The following is a 21843-nucleotide window of genomic DNA, read 5'->3' as shown; positions in this document are numbered from 1 at the left end:
TCACTTCGACTGTGTGGATTGGGGATCGCATTGCTCAATCTTTCACTGCAGTCAAAAAACTGTTCTGACTTTAACAATTAAAATCACCATAAACAAAAAGCCTTAATCTTATATGTATGAATGTATCTACAGCAGAAATATCGGACGCAGCCTCGGTAATAATATAAGTGCAGCTATTCTGTACACTACAAAGTATAACCATGGATTTATAAAATAAGTATGGTATAACTGGTATATTGCAGGTTTTTGAACTATGGCGACAACGACAACATTCAAATATTCGTAAATTGCGACTTTTTGTCAGCGTCATCTTAAATCGTATTGACGTCGTGCTTGCGCCTTTGGTGACGTCGTAATAAAATCTTAATTCGTATTACGTTGTTACAATTTTTAACGTTGTCGGAATTCTATCGTTATAATTCGTAACAATACACCTTGACGGCGCGTCCTAATTGCGTCTTGACATAACAAAACATACAATTGGATTGAACTTGAAGTTTTTGAGCACGAATCACTACGATAGAGAAAGATTTTACAACTTTTAAAATCGTACTCAATCGTAGCAAAAAATAGTGGATGTGTTAAAAGGGGCATAACTACCACCGTCCGACTTGTCATGAAAACGTTTTTACTGCAATCGCTGCAATGTTGTCACCGATACACTGATCTCACTGATTCGACCAACCAATTAACGACGCTGAAAAGAGTCGGCGAAAGCGTAGAGAGGTTTTATGGAAATAAAGCAAAGAAGGAATGTTATTGAATTCATACCTGACCAGTGCCCTGTCCAAAGTGAGCATTTGTTGGTGCAGAGACTGCTGTTCCAAGCGCAAGTTGTCGACATATTACATTAGCATCCGATATTCCCCATGCATCGTCACACACTGTCCCCCATATGCCATTTATCTGAACTTCAACTCGACCTTCTCTGCTTGTACTTCCACCAACCAAGCGAACAGCTATATTAAAACACATTAACTGTTACTGTAAAAGGACATTCATGAAATTACAGTAATAATATTATTTCGATATGAGTTAATAATAATATTAACAGGAAAATGAATAATAACAATAACGATAAAGTTTATCCTTACCAACAGAGTTCGTACAAACTACACCAGCATCTTCATTGTGGTTACAATTATGGACGCGTGTTCCAGCGTGATTACACTCGAGCACGCTTGGCTCATCACCAATGCATCGAACATCATCAAGGTTAATGTTTCCAGATCCAGCTCCAAAACTTGCTGACGTAGTTGCCTCGGAAGCTGACGCGTAGCCTAGTTCTCGACACACGACCTGGGCATCATTTAAGTCCCACGAATCGTCACACACGGTGCCCCATTCACCATCAACGAACACCTCAACTCGGCCTCGACCGGCAACACTTCCGCCAACCAGTCTAACTATTAATATGATAATAATAAGATAATAATAAGATAATAATTATAATTATATATATATATGCTGTCTCTTATACACATCTAGATGTGTATAAGAGACAGATAAATACACCGTACTCACACGAATAAGCATCCGGGTGCTTAAAATATTTTTTTTGCACCTTGTTTTTGCGCTTATTCAAATGGGGCCCTTATGAAAACAAGAGTGGACATTGATAGGACACTTATGGAAATTGTGTGAATTTGGAAAATTCAAAGGTGCTCTTTTTGAATGAAACGTATCAAGCAAGTCATACCTTTAAAGCCACATTTACACTAGACACGATTACGACACGACAACGAAACGATACAGACGCGAGTAGTGTTGCAGAATACAAACTACGCGATTATTATGTAGTTTTCGTGTCTGTGTAAATCTAGCTTAAGGCCTGTTTATACTTGCAACAATAACGATAACAAAAAAAAAGCAAACGTTCATATAGAAAATAAAAGAAATAAGAGAAGTTTCGATAACGATTTAGGCCTATCGTGTATACGATAACAAAATATTTTCAAAAATCAAATTAAATGACGTCATAATCATGGGGAAACGATAAAATCGTTTTACTACTACGATTTTATCGCTTTCTCATGATTATGTCGTTATTTGATTTGATTTGTCAAAATATTTCTTTATTGTATGCACGATAAATCGTTGTCGAATCGTGCTAGTGTGAAAACCTCTTTTATTTTCTATATGAACAATTGCTTTTTAGATTTTTATCGTTATCGTTATCGTTGCAAGTACGAACAGGCCTTTAGACTATTTGCGCAAATCTAACCCAAAGTCACTTTCTCTCATACAACTGACTGAGCTGGAGAATCTTATGGTTGGAGCTTGGAAGTCAGTAATGATATACAAATATTTAAAAGGAAACAGATCATTAATCTTAAAAGCAGAAACATTTACACTGCAGAAATTCCATATTATCAAACTTGCAAATAGCGTTAGGAGTCAGCCATAGGGGTTTGAACACAATATTACCGTTTGGTTGCTCTATCAAGTGAGCTATGACGCCAATTTTACGTACTCTTTAGATTTGTTTTACTTCATCTCTTAACTCTCCGACGGATGGTCTTAAACAAAATTGTGAAGATCGTTCGTTCTCTGTAGCTGCTCCTAAGCTTTGGAACTAACTTCCTAAGACTGTGCGTGATTCACCATCCCGGTTCCATGTTTTAAGTCTAGGCTCAAATTCCATTTTCTCATTATTTTAATTTAAAAGATGTATTCGTTTACTTTTGCTTTTGTTTTTATTCTTCCCTATTTTTGCACTTGTAGTTTTCAGCCCATATTATAGTATATGCCTTATAAGGATATCGGAATTACCATTACAGTTGTATAAGAACTTACACCAAAACAAATATATAAAGTATTTCTTCTGAATGCTAACAAATTAATAATAATAAGGCTTAGGCATGACTTTTTGACTGTACCTAATTCGATGCATTCCACGCCGGCGTCTTCTGTGTGGTAACAATTGTGGATTCCTATACCTGGATGTTGACACAGTGTAATCGAAGTTTCTTGTCCAGTACACCGAACATCGTCCAAATATATAGGTCCAGTTCCTTGGCCAAAAAATGCATTTGTCCTTATTCGACGCGCTCCAGGATAACCAAGCTGCTTGCAGACAACAGTTCCGTCTGTTATGCCCCAACTGTCGTCACAAACAGTACCCCACACGCCACTGTGGAATACCTCGACACGGCCCTGATTTGGTGTTAGGCCACCTCGTAGTCGCACGGGCCCTATATCAATTGCATATAATTATACAAAATTATTGAATATTTCAATTATGTTAATATTTAAGATCTGTATTTAAAGATCGAATATATGCATATTCAAACATTATAATAGGCCACCTATACAACAACTAAACACAATTGGGTGAAGTCTGCCAGTTTCCATAGAATCGCTGCACAGTCGCTACAGCGTTTTCACTGCCATCCTTGCACTGAGTAGCTGTCCCCGACGCAATCGGGAATGCTCCCTCATATGATTCAACTGACCAATCAGCGTCCCCAAAGGTGTGGGCGATAGCATGTAGCGTTTTTATGGAAAGGCTTTAAAGGCAAATTAATACAAACAAAAACAAAAACGTATACAAAAGTATAATTACACAGAAGAGTCATACTCCAAAATTACATTCGCCAAGAACCTTTAAAACGTCTAGCCCACCACAGAGTGGGTAGACTTAGTTGACTTAGGGCAAACCGGTATGGAAGAAAAGGGTTAGACAGTGAGAATTTCAAATCACTAATATAAGCATTATTGAATAAAAGAGTAGATCTACTTAACATTGATCAAGGATTATAGTGGGAAAAAAAGACTATTGATTTGGAAATGTAACGAAAATTTAATAATAATAATAATAATAATAATATTAATAATATTAATAATAACAATAATAATAATAATGATAGTAATAATAATATTCAAATTCAATATCTAAATAAATTTAATATAAAATCTAAAAATAATAAACATATTGTAAGAAAAAAATAAATGAACTCACCATTAATAGAGCAGATAGCTCCTGCGTCCTCTGAATGTCTGCAGTTGTGGTTTCCTTGTCCATTGTGATTACATTCGAGCAGACTCGTCTCGGACCCACTACAACTCACGTCATCTAAGAGTATAGGTCCACTGCCTTGCCCGAATGTTGCCGACATAGGTGCAGATAGGGCCCCAATATACCCTAACTGTCTGCACACAACGTTCGCATCATTTAAATCCCAGCTATCATCACAGACTGTCCCCCATTGGCCATCCATATATACCTCAACTCTTCCCTCATGGTTGCCACTTCCACCGACTAAACGTATGGATTCTAAAAGAAAATGAACCATTCACAAATTACTTAAAACAACAATCTATTATAGTTTTACTAAGTATCATTTACCTGAAAACCCACGAACTTTCTTAGTCTCTAAGGACTTTTGACAGTTGTACCTTATACAACATACCCTCACCGCTCGCTTTGCTTCTCATATGAGAAAGTTGAGAAGGAGTAACCCATTGATCAAGATCTAGATCAAGATAGTGTTATTAGTTTCATAGGAAAGCGTACTATCTATTTAGTCTAGGACAGACTGAATCTCCACTAATCAAACTTAGCCTACTAATGTCATTATGTTATTGCACAAGCTTTCATCACTACACCATGACTTCTCAATTAGGTTTAATCAAAAATTACAATGTATAAGCATAAGTAGGGTCAACAGATTAAGTTACTTATACTCTAAATTTGGACCTTTTTTAACTTATACAACGGTTGAGTAAACGCAAAAACAATTGGGTACTTAAAACTTACCAGACGAGGAACACCGAACACCGGCATCTTCACCATGTCCGCAGTTATGATTTCCAATTGAATTAGATCGACAACGACTCAGACTTGTTTCAGAACCAACACAGCGGACATTATCAAGCAATATCGGCCCACTTCCTTCTCCAAAATGAGCTCTTGAATAAGCCACACTGACCCCATCATACGATAATGAAGCACACACTACGGTTGCGTCTTCAATTCCCCACTCATCGTCACAGATTGTCCCCCATTTACCCTGGTAGAAAACTTCAACACGGCCTTCTGAGGCGGTGGCACCACCAACAAGGCGCACTGTAACAAATGGCAAATCTATAAATATGTATATAAGAGACAGATATATATATGTGTGTGTGTGTATGTATATTGTAACATATTTAAAATGGATGGCATTTTCATGCAAAGCAAGTTTTTACAAATGGTCCAATTAAAAAAATTATATTATTACATAATAAAAAGTACATTGTCAAATAACCTTTATCTATAACCTTTATCTATCTCATACTTCATTTAATTTAACGTTTTTAAAACTAGAAAAATTAATCCTCATAACAGGATGATTGAATACGTCAATTTCTGTACCCGTTTTTTGGTCTTTCTTTCTTCTTTTTGTTTGTTTGTTTGTTTATTTATTGTTTTTCGCTTATTTAAAAGCGAGATAAATAATATATATAAATTTTGAGTATAATTCCTGTGTAATAAAAATAGAAAACCAATTGAAGCATAACAGCAACAGTCAATTGAAAAAAACCGTATTTTCTTGTCTTGTTTATTCAAAGTTTAATTAAGGGATAAGTAAATTAAATTTATTTTGAATAATAAACAATACGATTATAACCGGAAAGACTACCGGTATTTTATTTTGCATACCTGAAAGTCCGCATCGGACACCTGCGTCCTCGTGATGTCCGCAGTTATGCTGCCCCCATCCGTTATGATTGCACGCAGCCAAGTTTGTTTCATATCCATGACACTGAACTTCATCGAGTTGTATAATGCCAGTACCAGAACCAAAGGTTGCACTCCTAGTAGCTTCCAATGCGGATCCAAAGCCAAGCTCACGACATGCTACAGTCGCGTCACTGCGATCCCAGTTATCATCACAAACAGTTCCCCATCTACCGTTGTAATAGTATTCCACACGCCCGTCAAATGAGTTTAAGCCACCAACTAAGCGAACTGTATTGATAAATGAAACATTCAAAGGTATATTGTTTAATAATCATAATATGCCTACCTAAAAACGACAACAGCAATAACAAAATCCCAGCAGCAACAACCAAGCAACAACAACGACCCAGCAACAACAGGACAGCAGCAGCCACTGCAGCAGCCTGCAACAGCATCAGCAGCAACAGTAACACCAACTGCAGAAACAACAGCAGCAGCAACAACAACAGTAGCAGCAGAAGCAGCAACAACATTAGAAGCAACAGCAGCATCAGCAGCAGCAGCAGCAACAGCAGAGGCAGCAAAAGCAGCAGCAACAACAACAGCCGAAGCAGCAGCACAGCAGCAGCAACAACAGCAGCTGCAGCAGAAGAAGCAACAACAGCAGCAGCAACAACAGCATCAGCAACAGAAGCAACAGGACACAGAACAGCATCAGAAGCAACAACAGCAGCAACTACAATTACAAACAACAACAACAACAACAACAACAACAATAACAACAATAATAATAGTAATAATAATAATAATATAATAATAATAATAAATAATAATAATAATAATAATAATAATAATAATAATAATAATAATAATAATAATAATAATAATAATAATAATAATAATAATAATCTTTATTATTTTCAGGAGAGAAATAATTAAAACAACCAGATGATAACAAACCTCTTGGGTGACATATAACTCCTGCGTCGTTATGGTGTCCGCACGAAGACGTCTGACCGACATGGTCACAGCGATCTAGCCTTCGCTCGTTACCGGTACATTGCACCTGATTTAAATGAATCGGTCCAATACCTTGGCCATATTCCGACCCAGAGACGGCTGAAATAGCACCCGGGAAGTCAAGCTGCTGGCAGACGACATTTGCTTCAAGTTGATCCCATCCGTCATCGCAAACCGTACCCCATTGCCCGTCCAATAAAATTTCAACACGACCTTCACTTTCGAGCGTGCCTCCAACTAATCGAATAATAGCTGAAACGTAAGTTCATTTCATTAAATAAAAAATTACAGCAATGCTTCACAATAATTTTGGAGAATATAAATAAATACAAGTTTAATTAAGGCCTACTAATATAAATAAATACTGTGATTCTACATTTATAAATAACTGAGAGCTAACTGCGCCTTTTTAAATTGGCGTATTATAAATTTTCCCTCAATAAAAATTATTGCCCTTACAACTTCCAATGCAAACAGCACCGGCGTCTTCTCCATGGTTGCAATTGTGCACACCTAATCCTCGGTGACTGCAATCAAAAAGATCAATATCTGACACAGAACAAGCTACGTCATCCAAGAAAATCGGAGAGCCAGGCTCTCCTGGCCCATACACGGCACTTCCTGGTGCTTCGATTGCACGTAAATATCCCAACTGACGACAAGCCACAGTTGCATCCGTTATATCCCAACTGTCATCGCAAACTGTTCCCCATTGGGCGTCGTGAAAGATTTCGACTCGCCCTTCGCTTTCAACAGAACCACCGACAAGACGCACAACATCTTAAGAAGAATATTTAATATATTAATGTTCATGTTATTATTTAATTTGGAGTTTGTGTTGTAGTTTTCCTACGCATTCGTTTTGTAGGTGGTATGTCATGTGTTTGTTGATGAATAGAATCTACTTATATAATCCATTTTTTTTCGATATGAAATTATGTTTTAATTAAGTACCAATTACACAAGCAGTGTTCTTGGTAGAATCAGGGAACAGTGAAATTACACTGTTCCCTGGTAGAATATAATCAAGACATTTAAGTACATAAATCTTCGCATACCATTAGCAAGGCAGACGACACCAGCATCTTCAGAGTGTTGACAATTGTGAGTTCCAAGCCCACGGTGTCCACAATCTATAAGAGAGTCTTCCACACCTGAGCAATCGACATCGTCCAGGATGATATAGCCAGTGCCAACGCCGAATGATGCTTGCGTTGTCACACGTACAGACTATAAACAAAAATGCTACCACATTAATTTAAAAAAAAATACATATTGATACTAAAGTTAGAATCTCGTGTAATGATTAATATACTCATACCCGTTGATATCCTAGCTCTCTGCAGACGACATCACCATCATTGCGATCCCAATTGTCATCACATACTGTTCCCCATCCACCTTCTACGTACAACTCAACACGTCCCTCCGAGCCACTAGGTCCACCTTCAAGGCGAACTATAACATAAAGGAAACAAACAAAAAAACAAACAAAAAAAACGATGATTTTTGCATCTTTGAAGACCTTACAATCGAATAAGTTGCCATAATACTTATTCTTCTATAATCAAATACAATTAACAAAATATACGAATATGAATTATACTGTGGTTTTCTTTTACGAGAACCACAACGACTCAGTAAGTTTGTATGAAATTGCAATTATTCAGTGAGTTAGAATGGAGTAGATTTTACATGGTCACACAACAAAATGAGACTTTGCTATCAAGTCGGTCTGCTGGATGCGTTAATTATATATAATTATTTAATTATTAAAACAATACTACACAAAACTCCGATGTACCTCGAACCTTGCAAGCCACGCTGATATCTTCGGTATGGAAGCAGTTATGAACCCCAAGGCCTGAATGATCGCAATCTGATATTCTCCTCTCATTGCCATTACAATGTAAATTATCCAAGAGAATGGGCCAACCTCCTTCGCCAAAGCGAGCATTTCCATGGAAAGATGTTGCTTCCCAGTAGCCTAGCTGTCTACAGACAACGTGAGCATCTTCAATGTCGAAGTAATCGTCACAAATGGTTCCCCATTGTCCGTTCAGGAACACTTCCACGCGTCCTTCTGTTGCTTTACTTCCATTAACCAGACGAACTGCACAAACACAAAAATTGTATTATATGTATGTTATTTCTTCTGTATGATAGGTTTATGTCCGTCCCTCAAAAGGAAATTTGATTAGAAATAAGTTAGTTTCAACAGAAGTCGTCTCCTACTTCACAAAATGGATAATGCTCATTTTCTGTCGTTAATTCCCGATAAATGTATGGTGGGGCAAGTGAGTGAACCCACCGACCAACCGATCAATTACAGCAATCAATTATTCTTATACAATAGGTCCATGGAGAAAATTTCTCCATGATAGGTCTATGACTTACTGTTATTAACACAAACTACACTTGCATCTTCATTATGTCCACACGTATGATGGTGCTGATTCGGTATACCCTGAGGGCACTGTACTAATTGTGTTTCTTGACCAGAACATCTGACGTTATCCATAATTATACTGCCGCTACCTTCACCATAAACGGCTCCACAGGGAGCCGCAATAGCACTTGGGTATCCCAGCTGGCGACAGACAACCTGGGCGTCTGGCAAATCCCACATGTGGTCACATACAGTTCCCCACTCTCCGGCGATGTTAACCTCTACTCTGCCCTCATAAGGAACAGGACCATCTACAAGCCGGACCAAAGCTGAAGAGAAAATGACCAAAAACTGAAATGCGAAATAGGCCTGTATACGATAGGTATCAAGCGTTATGGAATTAGGCCGGAGAGATCCCACAAGATGTGATTTAGAAGACATTTTTTCAATGACGATTTAGTTAGTGGTGTGATTGTGACAGGCTTAATTAATTATCTAGATCATACATGGATGCTTGGTGATCGTATTGAACGTGCAAGTGCATGACCTACAAATCAATCAATCGATTGATTGATCGATCGATCGACCAATTGGATAGTCAGTCGGATAGTCGGTCAGTCAGTTAATCAACCAATCAATCAATCAATCAGTTGTCACAACAAGCAATGTTCGATGGCGCTGTGGCATTAGTTCTGTGGCATTAGTTAATTTGGTTGTGACAGTATGAACATTTTACAATTCAGAATATTATTAATTAAAAATTAACTATTATTATTATTATTATTTAATATTATTAAAACCATCACTATTGTCATTATTATTAAACTGACTATCAATAAATAATGTACCGTAAAACCTCGAATTAAAGCCCTGGCTTCTTTTTTTGCGAACTTTGGATGGGTTTTTTTCGAAGCCACTTTTGCAAAGTAAAGAGCCGGACTTCTTTTCAAAATGAATGCTGTAAATTTTTGGAATTATTACTATAAAACAATAAATGAGGCTACTGTAAAATCAACTGTATCATGGAGTAATAAATCACCTGAACTATAAACCAAGCGTGTTTTAAATGTATTTTGTTTCTTTAAAATTCACGTACAGTGCTATCGAAAAGAAGAAGGCTATCTTGAAAAGAAGCCCATTTGGGCATTTTTTTTCAATTTGAAAACTGAAGAGGTGGTTTTACGGTAGGCTAGTTTAACTTACAAGAATTTATACAAATCACTCCAGCGTCTTCATTATGATCACAGTGCTGAATACCATGTTCTGTGTGACCACAGTTAACCAGTCGAGTTTCGTTTCCAAAGCAGGCTACGTTGTCAAGGAGAATATCCCCAGTCCCTCGTTCAAAGCGGCTTCCACCACTAACGGCCTCTAGGGCCCCTGCAAATCCCAGTTCACGACATACAACGTAAGCGTCGGTGATATCCCAGTCATCATCACATACAGTGCCCCAACCATTGTTCCGATAAACCTCAACTCTTCCTTCTAAACTGCTTGTGCCCCCAACGAGACGAACTGAATAAAAATAGAAGGTAAAACACTTGATAAACAAGTTATCAATAAGTAATACATATAGGTAAAAACAAACATCGTACCAAACGAATGGCCGTTGCTTGTGTCGAATGAGCGCTTTGCACTGACAATTTCTCGAAATGTGTTTCATTAATTGTTATATAAACTTTACGAAATTTTTGCTAAAGATGTCTCCAAATAGTGTGAGGCATCATGATTACGTCAAGCTTAGGTACAAGAGCCATTAAATAAATATATCACATGATACGCACTGCCAAGTAAACATTGCACTCCAGCGTCCTGTTCGTGGTTGCAGTTATTAACACCGGTTCCCTTACGCTGACAATCCCCCAGGTTTTCCTCATAGCCGGAGCAAGTGACGTCATCAAGGACAATAGTTCCACTCCCGGCACCGTACGGAGATACCCCGAAAGCTCGCATAGCACCAGGTGAGCTTATCTGACGACACACAACCCTGGCCTCATTTAAGTCCCACGATGTGTTGCATACAGTCCCCCATTCATTGTTGTAAAATATCTCGACTCTACCATCATATGGACTTGTACCATTGACTAATTGTACGCTACCTGTGAATGGAGAATACACAATTATTCTTACGAAAGTTTTTCAATCAATAAAGGGGATTAATTTCGAAACTAAACATGTTTATTTCTTGAGTAAAGAAATATTAAATAATTATTATAAGTTGTTTAAGTGAAAACAAAATAAAAAATAATAGAAATAAGTTCCAATAGCGCACCGTCATTCGGATCATGTGTTTGCCATTGGTCCCGAGTGTAATGTGGCCTATGTGCACGTTAAAAAATGCAGTACGCTCTTCGGAAAAGAGTAGGGGATTGTCTCCCAGTGTACTGACCAATCACTACCAGACAGACGATCTCCCACTGGTAATAAGTCTTCTTGGGACTTTATTAGGTTTTCTTAGAAAATTTAGGCCTACACCAAATGAATCCAATCTAATCATTTTGGGCAACAGGCATTTATGTAGACCTACAATTCTATTGTAGCGCCCTCACCTAGCTCACATCGATTCCCGTTGTAGCCACCTTCACATGAACAAACGAAAAACCCGTCTCCGTCTATGCAATGCCCTCCATTTAAACATGGACTAGACAAACATTCATTCAAATCTATCAAACAAAAAAATGAAAATATATGTGTTGATTTCTTATTTGATACAGTGATCATGTGGTAATACAAAACAATGTTAAGTACATTATCAAACATTCAAAACGTGTTTATTGCTTTAAAGCTACCTGGTCTAACAGAAGTGTTTTTACTGGCAAAAACTGTGGAACCGAAGGAACGATGTTCTATTCTGGTTACAAATATAACTTAAATTGAATCAAAAACAATGTCAATTGGGGTTCTCTTGAGTACTTGTAGCTGTAGTACACCATATTGTGTCCGTACTATTGGCTTGGACAAAAGGGGCATTGATATTATTAATATAATAAGTATACTAATTATATCAATCATAACAATTCAATATACAATCTAATTTTATTTATCAATGTACAAATCATACATAGAATTTGAGTTGGCTCTGTGTAATGCCGCAAATACATACTGTACACAAAATGTGCACGCCTACAATACATACAAAAAAATTATTTAAATACTATAATTTTTAGTGCCTTAATGTCACAAGGGATGAAACTATCCCTGAACTTGGCATGTCGAACCAAGTTCTCGTTTTTCTTCAACTTTCTTTCTCTTTGAAACTCGCATATTCCATTTCTCTTGACCCATCTCAAATTTGGTCCTCATTAGGAGTATTTTCCAATGTGGTAATCTTTCATCTTTATGTGAATTTCGTATATTGTGAACTTGTGCCTGTTATTGGTCCACGATGGCTTTCGTAGCAACAGACGAAATTGAATACGGTAACTGATTTGCTATGCCGAAAACTATTTCTATTATATCGACCACTGAGGATACAACCATTTCTGACGTTGGCATTATTTATTAAATTTCATTTCCTTCTAAATGCATTTTATTTATGATAAATTAAGATAAAGAATAAATTACGATTGTATTGAACAGTAAGTGAAATGTAGACATGCAAATACACACTACAGCGATAAGATTACAAACTAGCGTCCTATAAAGAACATGTACTCACTTGTTTGGCAAACTGTCCCAGAAAATCCATCTTTACAAATACATGAGAACCCGTTGACATGGTCGATACAGGAACCACGGTTTAGGCACGGATGTGAATTACATTCATCAATTTCTACAATAGTAATTGGATTTGTTTTTAAATTAATAAACGCATTGTGCATTAAGATATGAATTATTTGTCATAACACACCTTGTGTGTGATCCTTGTCACTTGATTGGTGAATTTTGTATCACGTGACATTGGTTATTAATCCCATTTCGAAAGAAAAGAAAGTTAGTTCCACCGTGCATTTTTACTTCCATCCGTCTTTGTACATTGCAGGTGCCTATGAAACGAAGATTTTTTTTCGAAAGATTAAATCCATAAAGTGACGTCCATTTTACTGGGCGCCGTTTGGAACATTGCTATTTATGTCTTTAAATTAGGCAGTCTGTTGTTACAGAAATAATTCTATCCGCACAGAATTATTTCTGCACTGCACAGAATTATTTCTTTTCACTCACTAAGCAAATTAGAAGGGTTTCCATCAAACATCCAATAAAATCATCCATGTCCAATACTGTCAAAAGTCCTTTGAGACTAAGACAGTTTGTGGGTTTTCAGCTGTGCCATACTTGATTGATAGTGCTTCATATAGAGTAAACCACTATTTCTTCCCCCCGCCCCCTTTTATTCACAAACACATCCTACTCTATGCTTCCATGTAGAAACAAATGCCGTATGATAATATTCATATGTAGGGCCTATTCATTTAAGTGTCTGTTAATTACTATATTTTTTTTAATAGTATGCATGTATTATTATTAGTACTAGGCCTACAGTAGTTATATTATTTACATTATTAGTTTCTTTCCTTTGATTTACAAACACAGTCTACTTCCATGTGAAAATCAATACTGTATATGATAACATTAATTTTGTTAGATACCACACTGCTGCGTATACAATACAGGTCTCCCTCCACTTAAAGACCACATTTGGGACCGGGGTTTCCATGGTCTTCAGCAGCTTTGGTCTCTAATTATAGAATAATAAATATAAACGACATTTGTGAAGTTGGTATTTATTACTTGACCCCTCCAATTAGACTTGACCCCTCAAATTAGAGAACACTTTCAATTAAAGACCACTTTTCTGTGGTGCCAAATTCACAAATGTCTTTTATCTTTACATTTTTTAATTGGAGACCAAAGCTGCTAAAGACCGCGGAAACCCCGGTCCCAATACCGTAATGGTCTTTAGTTGGAGGGAGACCTAATAATAATTAATAGGGTCTGTGATAGATTGTAGTCCGTATTGTTGATATACGTCATTGTTTATTATCTACGTAATTATAAACTCTTATAATACTTACAATAATGTAGTGTCATGGTATTTATTACTCGAATTTAGTCTTTAAGTTGTTGTTATTTTTTACCATACTTGAAAATTTACTGTATATATTAATTCTCCTTTAATTGTCAGTATACGTACTACCAGGTAAATAAAAGGCTTGGGAGTAATACTTTATTCCATCGACAATCTTCATTGACAGCCGGATTTGTGTATATTGGTTGGAATGCATAAGAAAAGAAGTGACCAATCCGGGCCTTTTGGTTGAAAATAATTCCCAAAACACCGTTGAGGTCACATCTCAGATAGTTGGTTTCATCTCATGGACAACTTTTCAACTTTTTATATATTTTTCACTTAATTCTTGGATCAAATAAACTGCAGTTACAAAATTGGATGTTGAGCCTTCTAAATGTATACCATCTAAATGTATACTATTAATTAATATTAAAATTTAATTTAATCATGAAGTTGTTTAACATGGAGGTATAATAATTATACCTCCATGGTTGTAATGACTATAGCAACTCCGTCTTAAATAATAATGTATTCTGAAATAATAACATTCAATTATTATTCATAAACAGTAAACAGTACACAGTAAACAGTAAACAGTAAACAGTAAACAGTAAACAGTAAACAGTACGATTGTTATATACAGTATTTTTCCCGCATGAAAGTAGGTTGTGTTTGATGATGAAAGGAAAGGAACTAATGGATTACTGTTCTATATCATAACACGACTATCAATCAAGTATGGCACACCAAAAACCCGCGATTGCCTTAGTCTCTAAAGAATAATGATTCTATTGGACGTTTGATGAAAACTCCACCTTCTAATTTGAATATTGAGTGCACAGAAATAATTCTGTGCGGACAAAATTGTTTCTGTACTGCACAGAATATTTTCTGTGAGAACATTCTGTGGTGACAGAAACAAAAATTACGTAGTACAGAATTGATTCTGTACTACATAATAGTTAGAAAGTTATAATTCTGTAGTACATAATTATTTCTGTTAACACAGAATTAATTCTGTACACAGAAACGTTTGACAGTAATAATTCTGTGGTACATAATTATTTCTGTAACAACAGAATTAATTATGTACACATAATAGTTTGATAGTAATAATTCTGTGGTAAATAATTATTTCTGTAACAACAGAATTAATTATGTACACATAATATTTTGACAGTAATGATTATGTGGTACATAATTAGTTCTGTAACAAATGCATATTTAAAGACATAAATGGCAATGTCCCAAACGGCGCCCCGTACATTGCACGGCGCCTAGGATACGACATGACTTCAACCTAATAATAATACAGTCTGTTGATTGGTTAAAAAGACCCTGGACTGTTTCACTTCGAAAAGGGATAGTTTTTTATATATATATATATATATATATCAGATAACAAGAATCTCGATTAAAAAAAAAGTAGATTTTATAAAATATCAAATGAAAAGAATGTATTTTAGATGTGTTATAATACAAATAATGAATGATTTTTATTCGTGCAATGGAAATAATATTTTCATTCGTTGAAAGATTGACTGTCCCATTCGACTCTCTATGATTCCACTCGGCTTCGCCTCGTCGAATGGAACTGTCAATCTTTCCATGGAGCTATTATAGCTCCATGATCTTTCCAAGAATGGAAAATATTCTTCCATTGCGCTCGTAAACATTAATTATTTGTATAATATCTGGATAGTTGCTGACAGTAACCCCATTGGGATATACAGTAATATGTGTCATTAATTGCATTTTTATAATATAATTTGTATAACTTTCACTAATCTCTCATAAAAATTGAACGCTAAAAGTTTTTTGAGTATATCCCTTTTAAATTAAACGTAAAAACAAAGACTTTACTCAATGCTGTTAGGCCTACGCATGCATTTAATGCACCGAATTAATAAATTCTATATTTCTAAATTAAATTAAAGACCAAAAAATAAAACCGTTTATGGGGAGAACAACTAAATTTATAATAATATAAAATTCTCTTGAAATCAAAGCTCTTCAAATAATCAAAATATACAGAAATGTATAAGTTAAATTATTGTAATTGAAGAACAATATTATTTAAAAGAATTTTCTGGTAACTATAAATTTCATTTTCTCATCTACTGTAACTATATGTTTACCCTTCTACATAATTTGAAAGTATTCCACCTGATTAATAACATAGCTATAATGGAGAAATCAGGTAATGAAATAACAAAAAGAAATAATTTTAGGAGAGGCTACCTGTTTCACAAGACTTTCCTGAATAGCCTTGTACACAGTCGCATTGGTAGTCGTTAATCCAGTCGTGGCATCTACCGCCATTTTGGCACGGATTCGACGCGCATTCATTTATATCTGGAAAAAAAGATATTGCTACACTTCTGAACAAACACATATTTAATTTTCATTTCATTTATTCAGTTACCAACAAAATATACATACAGAACAGAAACAAAATATAGGCCTAAATAATTTGAATTCAGTTATAATAATAGTTTATTATTTTCTAGACAGTGGTTATTGTTTGGATGTCATTGTCCTAATCTATTCCATAAATACAATAACATCCAATCAGAATTAAGTATTGGGTGCACTAAGCCATTGCCTACTTTCTATTATTAGTCATCGTTGTTTCGTTTTTACGTGATTTTGCATGTTTTTTATGCATTCTGAATAAAGGTTAGAATAGGCCTAAAAATATGGAAATAACAGACATAGGCAATAATAGATTGTCGTACTTGTTTGGCAGGTAGGTCCACTAAATCCAGATGCGCATGTACACTCGAATCCAATATCAAGACCTCTTCTGTTCAGACAAGTGCCTCCATTAAAACAAGGTTGATCGGAACAATTATCGACATCTAGAGAATTATTAAAATGTATTGAAATGTGGCAACAGAAAAAAACGTATTGCAATACATTGCAAACTAAATTAAAAATAATAGTAAAAATAATGACAAAAGATAATAAAGGAAGAGCGAAACGCAGAGTGAAGAAATATTAAACAATAGAAAAACTTAATCACATAGCAAGATAAAGAAATGGTTTGAAGTTAAAACAGACCCAAATATTACTGATGGTGATTTTGGCATCAGTAAGTTTTATTGGATTTGGAGCCTAACACACCCAGTCTAGTACTCGATTTATGCAGTTCGACACAGAGTTAAGTTATAGGCCTACTTATGGTTTCAGATTTACAAATTACAGTTCGAAGAAGATCACAACAAACATTGATCGGCTTGATTTAATTTATATTTCAACCGATGACTATAAGTCGGAAACCATAAATGTACGTTAGGGAATAGAGACACCAGGGTTTACCTAAATGTAGCGTTAGTAGAATTGATATTGCAACAAAATTATAACATTGAAGCTCATAAAGTTGAACTAAAACATAAAACGGGCCTACACAGTTAAAAACAACTTTGTTCCATTTTGGGGGACACGATTAAAAGCCAAACGTGTTTAGGCCAGGCTTAATGTGTTTAGGTTTAGGTATTTGACATCATGATGACAAATACCTCAGCACATTTAATTTTAAACAAGTAAGGTCCTAAGCACATCTAGTTATGTCTATACACGTTTAGATGTTAAACGTGTCACCAAGGACAGGACAAAATGCTTTGCATTTAAATCATTCACGATGTTTTTACAGTGTACTGTAATGCATTGGAGAGTTGCCTCTGAAAGCAATAGGCGTCTAAATAACTGTTAATATCCATACACTATTTTTATTTATTTATTTTTTTATCAGATTGCAATAACTAGGATGAAGCTGTGAAGCAGGATAGGGAAAGGGGGCGCTGTTTTGTATTGTGGATATAAGTTAATGTACGTTTACCGTTTTCACATAACCTTCCATCAAATCCGAATGGACAATCACAGGTAAATTGGCCAATACCCTCGATGCAAACTCCATCGTGTTGGCAAGGGTTAGACAAACATTCATTAATATCTGAACAATGCAAATGCAGTTGAGAAAAGGAAAATAGTATGAGCTTATAGTGGTCAGTTCATAAATGGCAACATTATTTTGCTTCAGCTAATAATTTAAGACTTGTATAAAAACATAGTGTTACAATGAATTAAAAAAAGAATGGATGAGAATAACCCTACTACTTGTCAAAAAAACCCCCAAAAAACTATGATTGTTTTGTTGTATATTTGCCCACCTATTATAGATAAAATAATAACAATTGTATTGTAAATGATTATGATAATGATGATGACGATGTAATAATAATGACGACAATAAAATAATATAGGCCTATAGCAATAAAGCAGAGATAGCATACCTGTGTCGCAAATAATGCCTTCAAAGCCGATATCACAAGTGCAATTAAAGCTATTGATCTCATCACTGCAAAGCCCATGCAAACACGGGGAAGACAAACACTCGTTGTGGTCTGCCAACACAAAGAAACAAACAGATATTGTTTCCCTCAATGTGAATATATCGGTGAAGGAAAATTGTAAATATATAGGCCTACTGTATGTAATAGACACACTGAATACAGTTCATTTAGGTCACATATAGGTTAGACGGCAAAAATCCTTTAAGCCTAGGCTCCGGAGAGAGAAATATTTTGATATGTTGTAAAATTGCCTCAAAAGGATTGGCGAAGAACTCGGAAACGGTTTAAAGAGATACAGATTTTCAAATACTTCTGGGTAAAAAAGTCGCATAACCACCCCTTTTCCACCTTTTCCCCAGTTCTTAAATATTTTCTCTTTTCTATCCCTCAATTACGAAACCCATTTTTTGATTCCAAGATTCCAAGATGGCCGGAAATGAGCTTTCCCTACTTCTGAGGTGTCTTTTAATTTCTTCAAAATTCAAGGTTTTACCCCTCTTAAAAAAAAGGTCAGGTGATTTTATCTCATTCTTATGCCTATACCATAGAAGAAAATCAAATATATAGTCAATACATTACCGTATTAGGCCTATATTCCAAAAATATTGAGTTGTTGGATACGTAGTCTTTCTTATAGATCGAGAACCGATAGGCCTGAAGAACACACTTTCTTACATAAATACGACGTCGAGCCAAAAAACAGTGTTTTTAATTGTATTTTAATTGAATGCTAGTTGGGTTAAGCCTAATTTGCGATTTGCCAACCTATAGGTGAGCATGCCTTTTGTAAGCCAGGACCCAGTAGTATTTTGTTACGTTTCTTCACAGAGGGGGGTTCGTCCGAACCCCTTGAACCCCACCCCCCCCCGGATCCGCCACTGATATTGTGTATTTTGTATAACCGCACCACTGACTGTGAGTGACACCGATACAAAGGTGTAGTGTCACCAAACAAATAAAACAAAATAAAGCAGCTCAGAACTTGGGTCGGAAAAGTAGGTATGGTACGTCGTAAACTCCCTATTATGTATATCACTTTCAGTCTTACATTACATTAGTACCTATTTCACAGAGCTCTCCAGTGAAGCCATTGTTGCATTGACAGGTAAAACCAGCAATTTCGTCTCTGCAAATTCCATTAGCTGAACACGGGTTTGACTGGCATTCGTCTACATCTATAAGAAATGTGAAAATAAACATAATTTAAAAATAAATTATAATGTGTAATTTTTCATTAATGTTTAGGCCTATTATATTTTAGTGTACAATTTAGATTGCATAATTCCATGCAAACATTTTGTTTGTGTTGTGGCAATAATATAATGTTATCTGCTTCGGTGGTTTTTTATTAATCTTTTTGAACCTTTCTACTTTTTCATTTTGTTTTTTCTTTTTCGTTTTTAATTTGGCTTGAAATTTCTTTTGATGCTGCCTTCGACCTTCTTGGTTTTTCGTCATAAAGACCCCAATGGAAATAAGACCTTTTTAGGACTTTTTTGGGCTATCCTTGCATCTCCTTTGTATTAATTCCTCAATTCCTCCATCAATCTTCTTGGACTTTGTACTGGCCTTTTGCTTGTTTTTTTTTTGGTAACTTTTTCAAATGAATTTTATGCCTTTTATATTGTGTATTGTTTTAATGATTGTACTGTTTTTTATATGAGATGCGAATAAATCAAATCAAATCAAAAAAATCTGATCACTTAAAAACGATTTTTTGGTTGCATAGGCCTACCTATTCCACATGTATTGCCGGTGTAGCCTTCCAAGCACGTGCAGTTGTAACCGTCAACTTGGTCATAGCACTCAGCTCCATTGAGACATGGATTCGAGCTGCATTCATTGATGTCTGCACACAATCAAGTAGACATATTATGTAAGTACTAAACACTATCCATATATAATAATTATATAATAATGTGTTCTAAAAATCTAATCGATCGTTTCCAGTTTTCTTTCTAAATTGTTCATTCTCGTTGAACCCTCTTCATATATATATATATATATTTTTTTAAAGTACCGGTCTATTCGGAGGTCTCTTCTTGTAATTTAAGATTTTGATTGTGTAATTATTATTGCTTTTGTTTGTATTTAAAGACGAATTTTTAATATACATTCTGTTATTTTTTACAATAAAGATCACTGTTTCACGTGTGCGCTTCAAATACTCCCATAATGTGTGGAATCTATTGCATCCAAACGGATTTGAAATTCCAACGAAATTCTCAGTGGCTTACTATAAAGCGTCTGCATAAACAGCAGAACAATGATTGTAATGATAAATTTAATCATGGATGTATATCTATGATTTGACTAATTATAAACCACTGTAAACTTGTTGAAGACACTAATGAACACAAAGGAGGACGAATCAGCAACCTTGAAAAGTGAAATGTTTGTCTAAGCGTTCAGGTAACATACCTGTCCCACAAAACAAATGTGTGAACCCACTAGCACATTCACAATGGAAGCCATTGACACTGTCAACGCAAACACCTCCGTTCTTACACGGTGCCGACTCACACTCGTCACTATCTGCAAAGCGCATTGAGGTTGAAGAAAAAACAAAACAATTTACAAATTATTGTCAAATATTAAAGGAAGTAATTCAAGCCTATTTATGCTGTACTATGTTATACAGTATTAACATTCATTGACTAGATATTCAAGGATTTATTTATGTTCTTAAATTCATTCCAAAATAATTTATTTACTTTTAAAAATAGATACGTTTCAGAAAATGACAAAAAATGAGAGAGGTGACAAAAAATGAGAGAGGTAATCAAATATACACACTTATTTCACAAAAGTCACCCGTAAACCCAGGTAGACAGTTGCACGTAAACGCATTTATTGAATCAGCACATATTCCTTGGTTTTCACATGGGCTTGAGCCACACTCATCTATATCTACAAAAAAAGTAAATATTAACGTATTAATCAAACCTAATAGTGAAACTAATTTAAAAATAATATGTTTCACATACGTAATGAATACATAAAAAGTACGGTATGCAGTAGATACAAAATTAGGTAATTCCATAGTTGATTAAAACATATTTTTTAATCAATCAGTAAAAATAATTTTTTTATTACGAGGCGTCTTACCAATTTCGCATATCGTTCCGCTATAACCTGGGAGACATTGACATTCAAATGCACCGATCGAGTGAGTGCACGCCGCTTCGTTTTTACATGGATTTGACGAGCATTCATCTATTTCTGTAAAATAAAACCCCAATTCGATGAATGCCTAGATCAAGACTGTAAAACTACATCTGCTGCATAGCTTATGTTGGTTTCAGAGCAATCAACAACCCACTTTATTTGTCAGCAGTAGTAAAAGCTTTGTAATCTACTATCTGTCTGTCACTACATAGTGCTGCTGTGTCACCACCTTTTA

General features: G+C 35.5%; 1 protein-coding gene across 1 annotated transcript in view; it reads right to left on the bottom strand.

The window, feature by feature from the left end:
* The window catches only part of LOC117108312 (deleted in malignant brain tumors 1 protein-like), a 34610-nt gene that overhangs the window by 3570 nt on the left and 9197 nt on the right, over positions 1 to 21843 (bottom strand). The window contains exons 7-31 of the mRNA XM_033250289.1: positions 21549 to 21662; positions 21237 to 21350; positions 20862 to 20975; positions 20176 to 20289; positions 19502 to 19615; positions 18381 to 18491; positions 17927 to 18040; positions 16824 to 16946; positions 16327 to 16440; positions 12733 to 12846; positions 11624 to 11737; positions 10859 to 11173; positions 10278 to 10589; positions 9083 to 9403; positions 8490 to 8798; positions 8007 to 8143; positions 7744 to 7915; positions 7145 to 7465; positions 6626 to 6937; positions 5645 to 5953; positions 4760 to 5068; positions 3962 to 4276; positions 2880 to 3194; positions 1095 to 1406; positions 772 to 959 (exon numbers count right to left, since the gene is read on the bottom strand). Of these exons, the coding sequence (XP_033106180.1) occupies positions 772 to 959; positions 1095 to 1406; positions 2880 to 3194; positions 3962 to 4276; positions 4760 to 5068; positions 5645 to 5953; positions 6626 to 6937; positions 7145 to 7465; positions 7744 to 7915; positions 8007 to 8143; positions 8490 to 8798; positions 9083 to 9403; positions 10278 to 10589; positions 10859 to 11173; positions 11624 to 11737; positions 12733 to 12846; positions 16327 to 16440; positions 16824 to 16946; positions 17927 to 18040; positions 18381 to 18491; positions 19502 to 19615; positions 20176 to 20289; positions 20862 to 20975; positions 21237 to 21350; positions 21549 to 21662 (5207 nt within the window). The remainder of the gene's footprint in view (positions 1 to 771; positions 960 to 1094; positions 1407 to 2879; positions 3195 to 3961; positions 4277 to 4759; positions 5069 to 5644; positions 5954 to 6625; positions 6938 to 7144; positions 7466 to 7743; positions 7916 to 8006; positions 8144 to 8489; positions 8799 to 9082; positions 9404 to 10277; positions 10590 to 10858; positions 11174 to 11623; positions 11738 to 12732; positions 12847 to 16326; positions 16441 to 16823; positions 16947 to 17926; positions 18041 to 18380; positions 18492 to 19501; positions 19616 to 20175; positions 20290 to 20861; positions 20976 to 21236; positions 21351 to 21548; positions 21663 to 21843) is intronic.

This window comes from Anneissia japonica, unplaced genomic scaffold, assembly GCF_011630105.1.
Source record: "Anneissia japonica isolate Jap-2015-1 unplaced genomic scaffold, ASM1163010v1 scaffold426_len1935630_cov189, whole genome shotgun sequence".
In the NCBI taxonomy this organism is placed as follows: domain Eukaryota; kingdom Metazoa; phylum Echinodermata; class Crinoidea; order Comatulida; family Comatulidae; genus Anneissia; species Anneissia japonica.
Note: the sequence above shows the minus strand (reverse complement) of the source record. Positions and strands in the feature narration are given on the sequence as shown.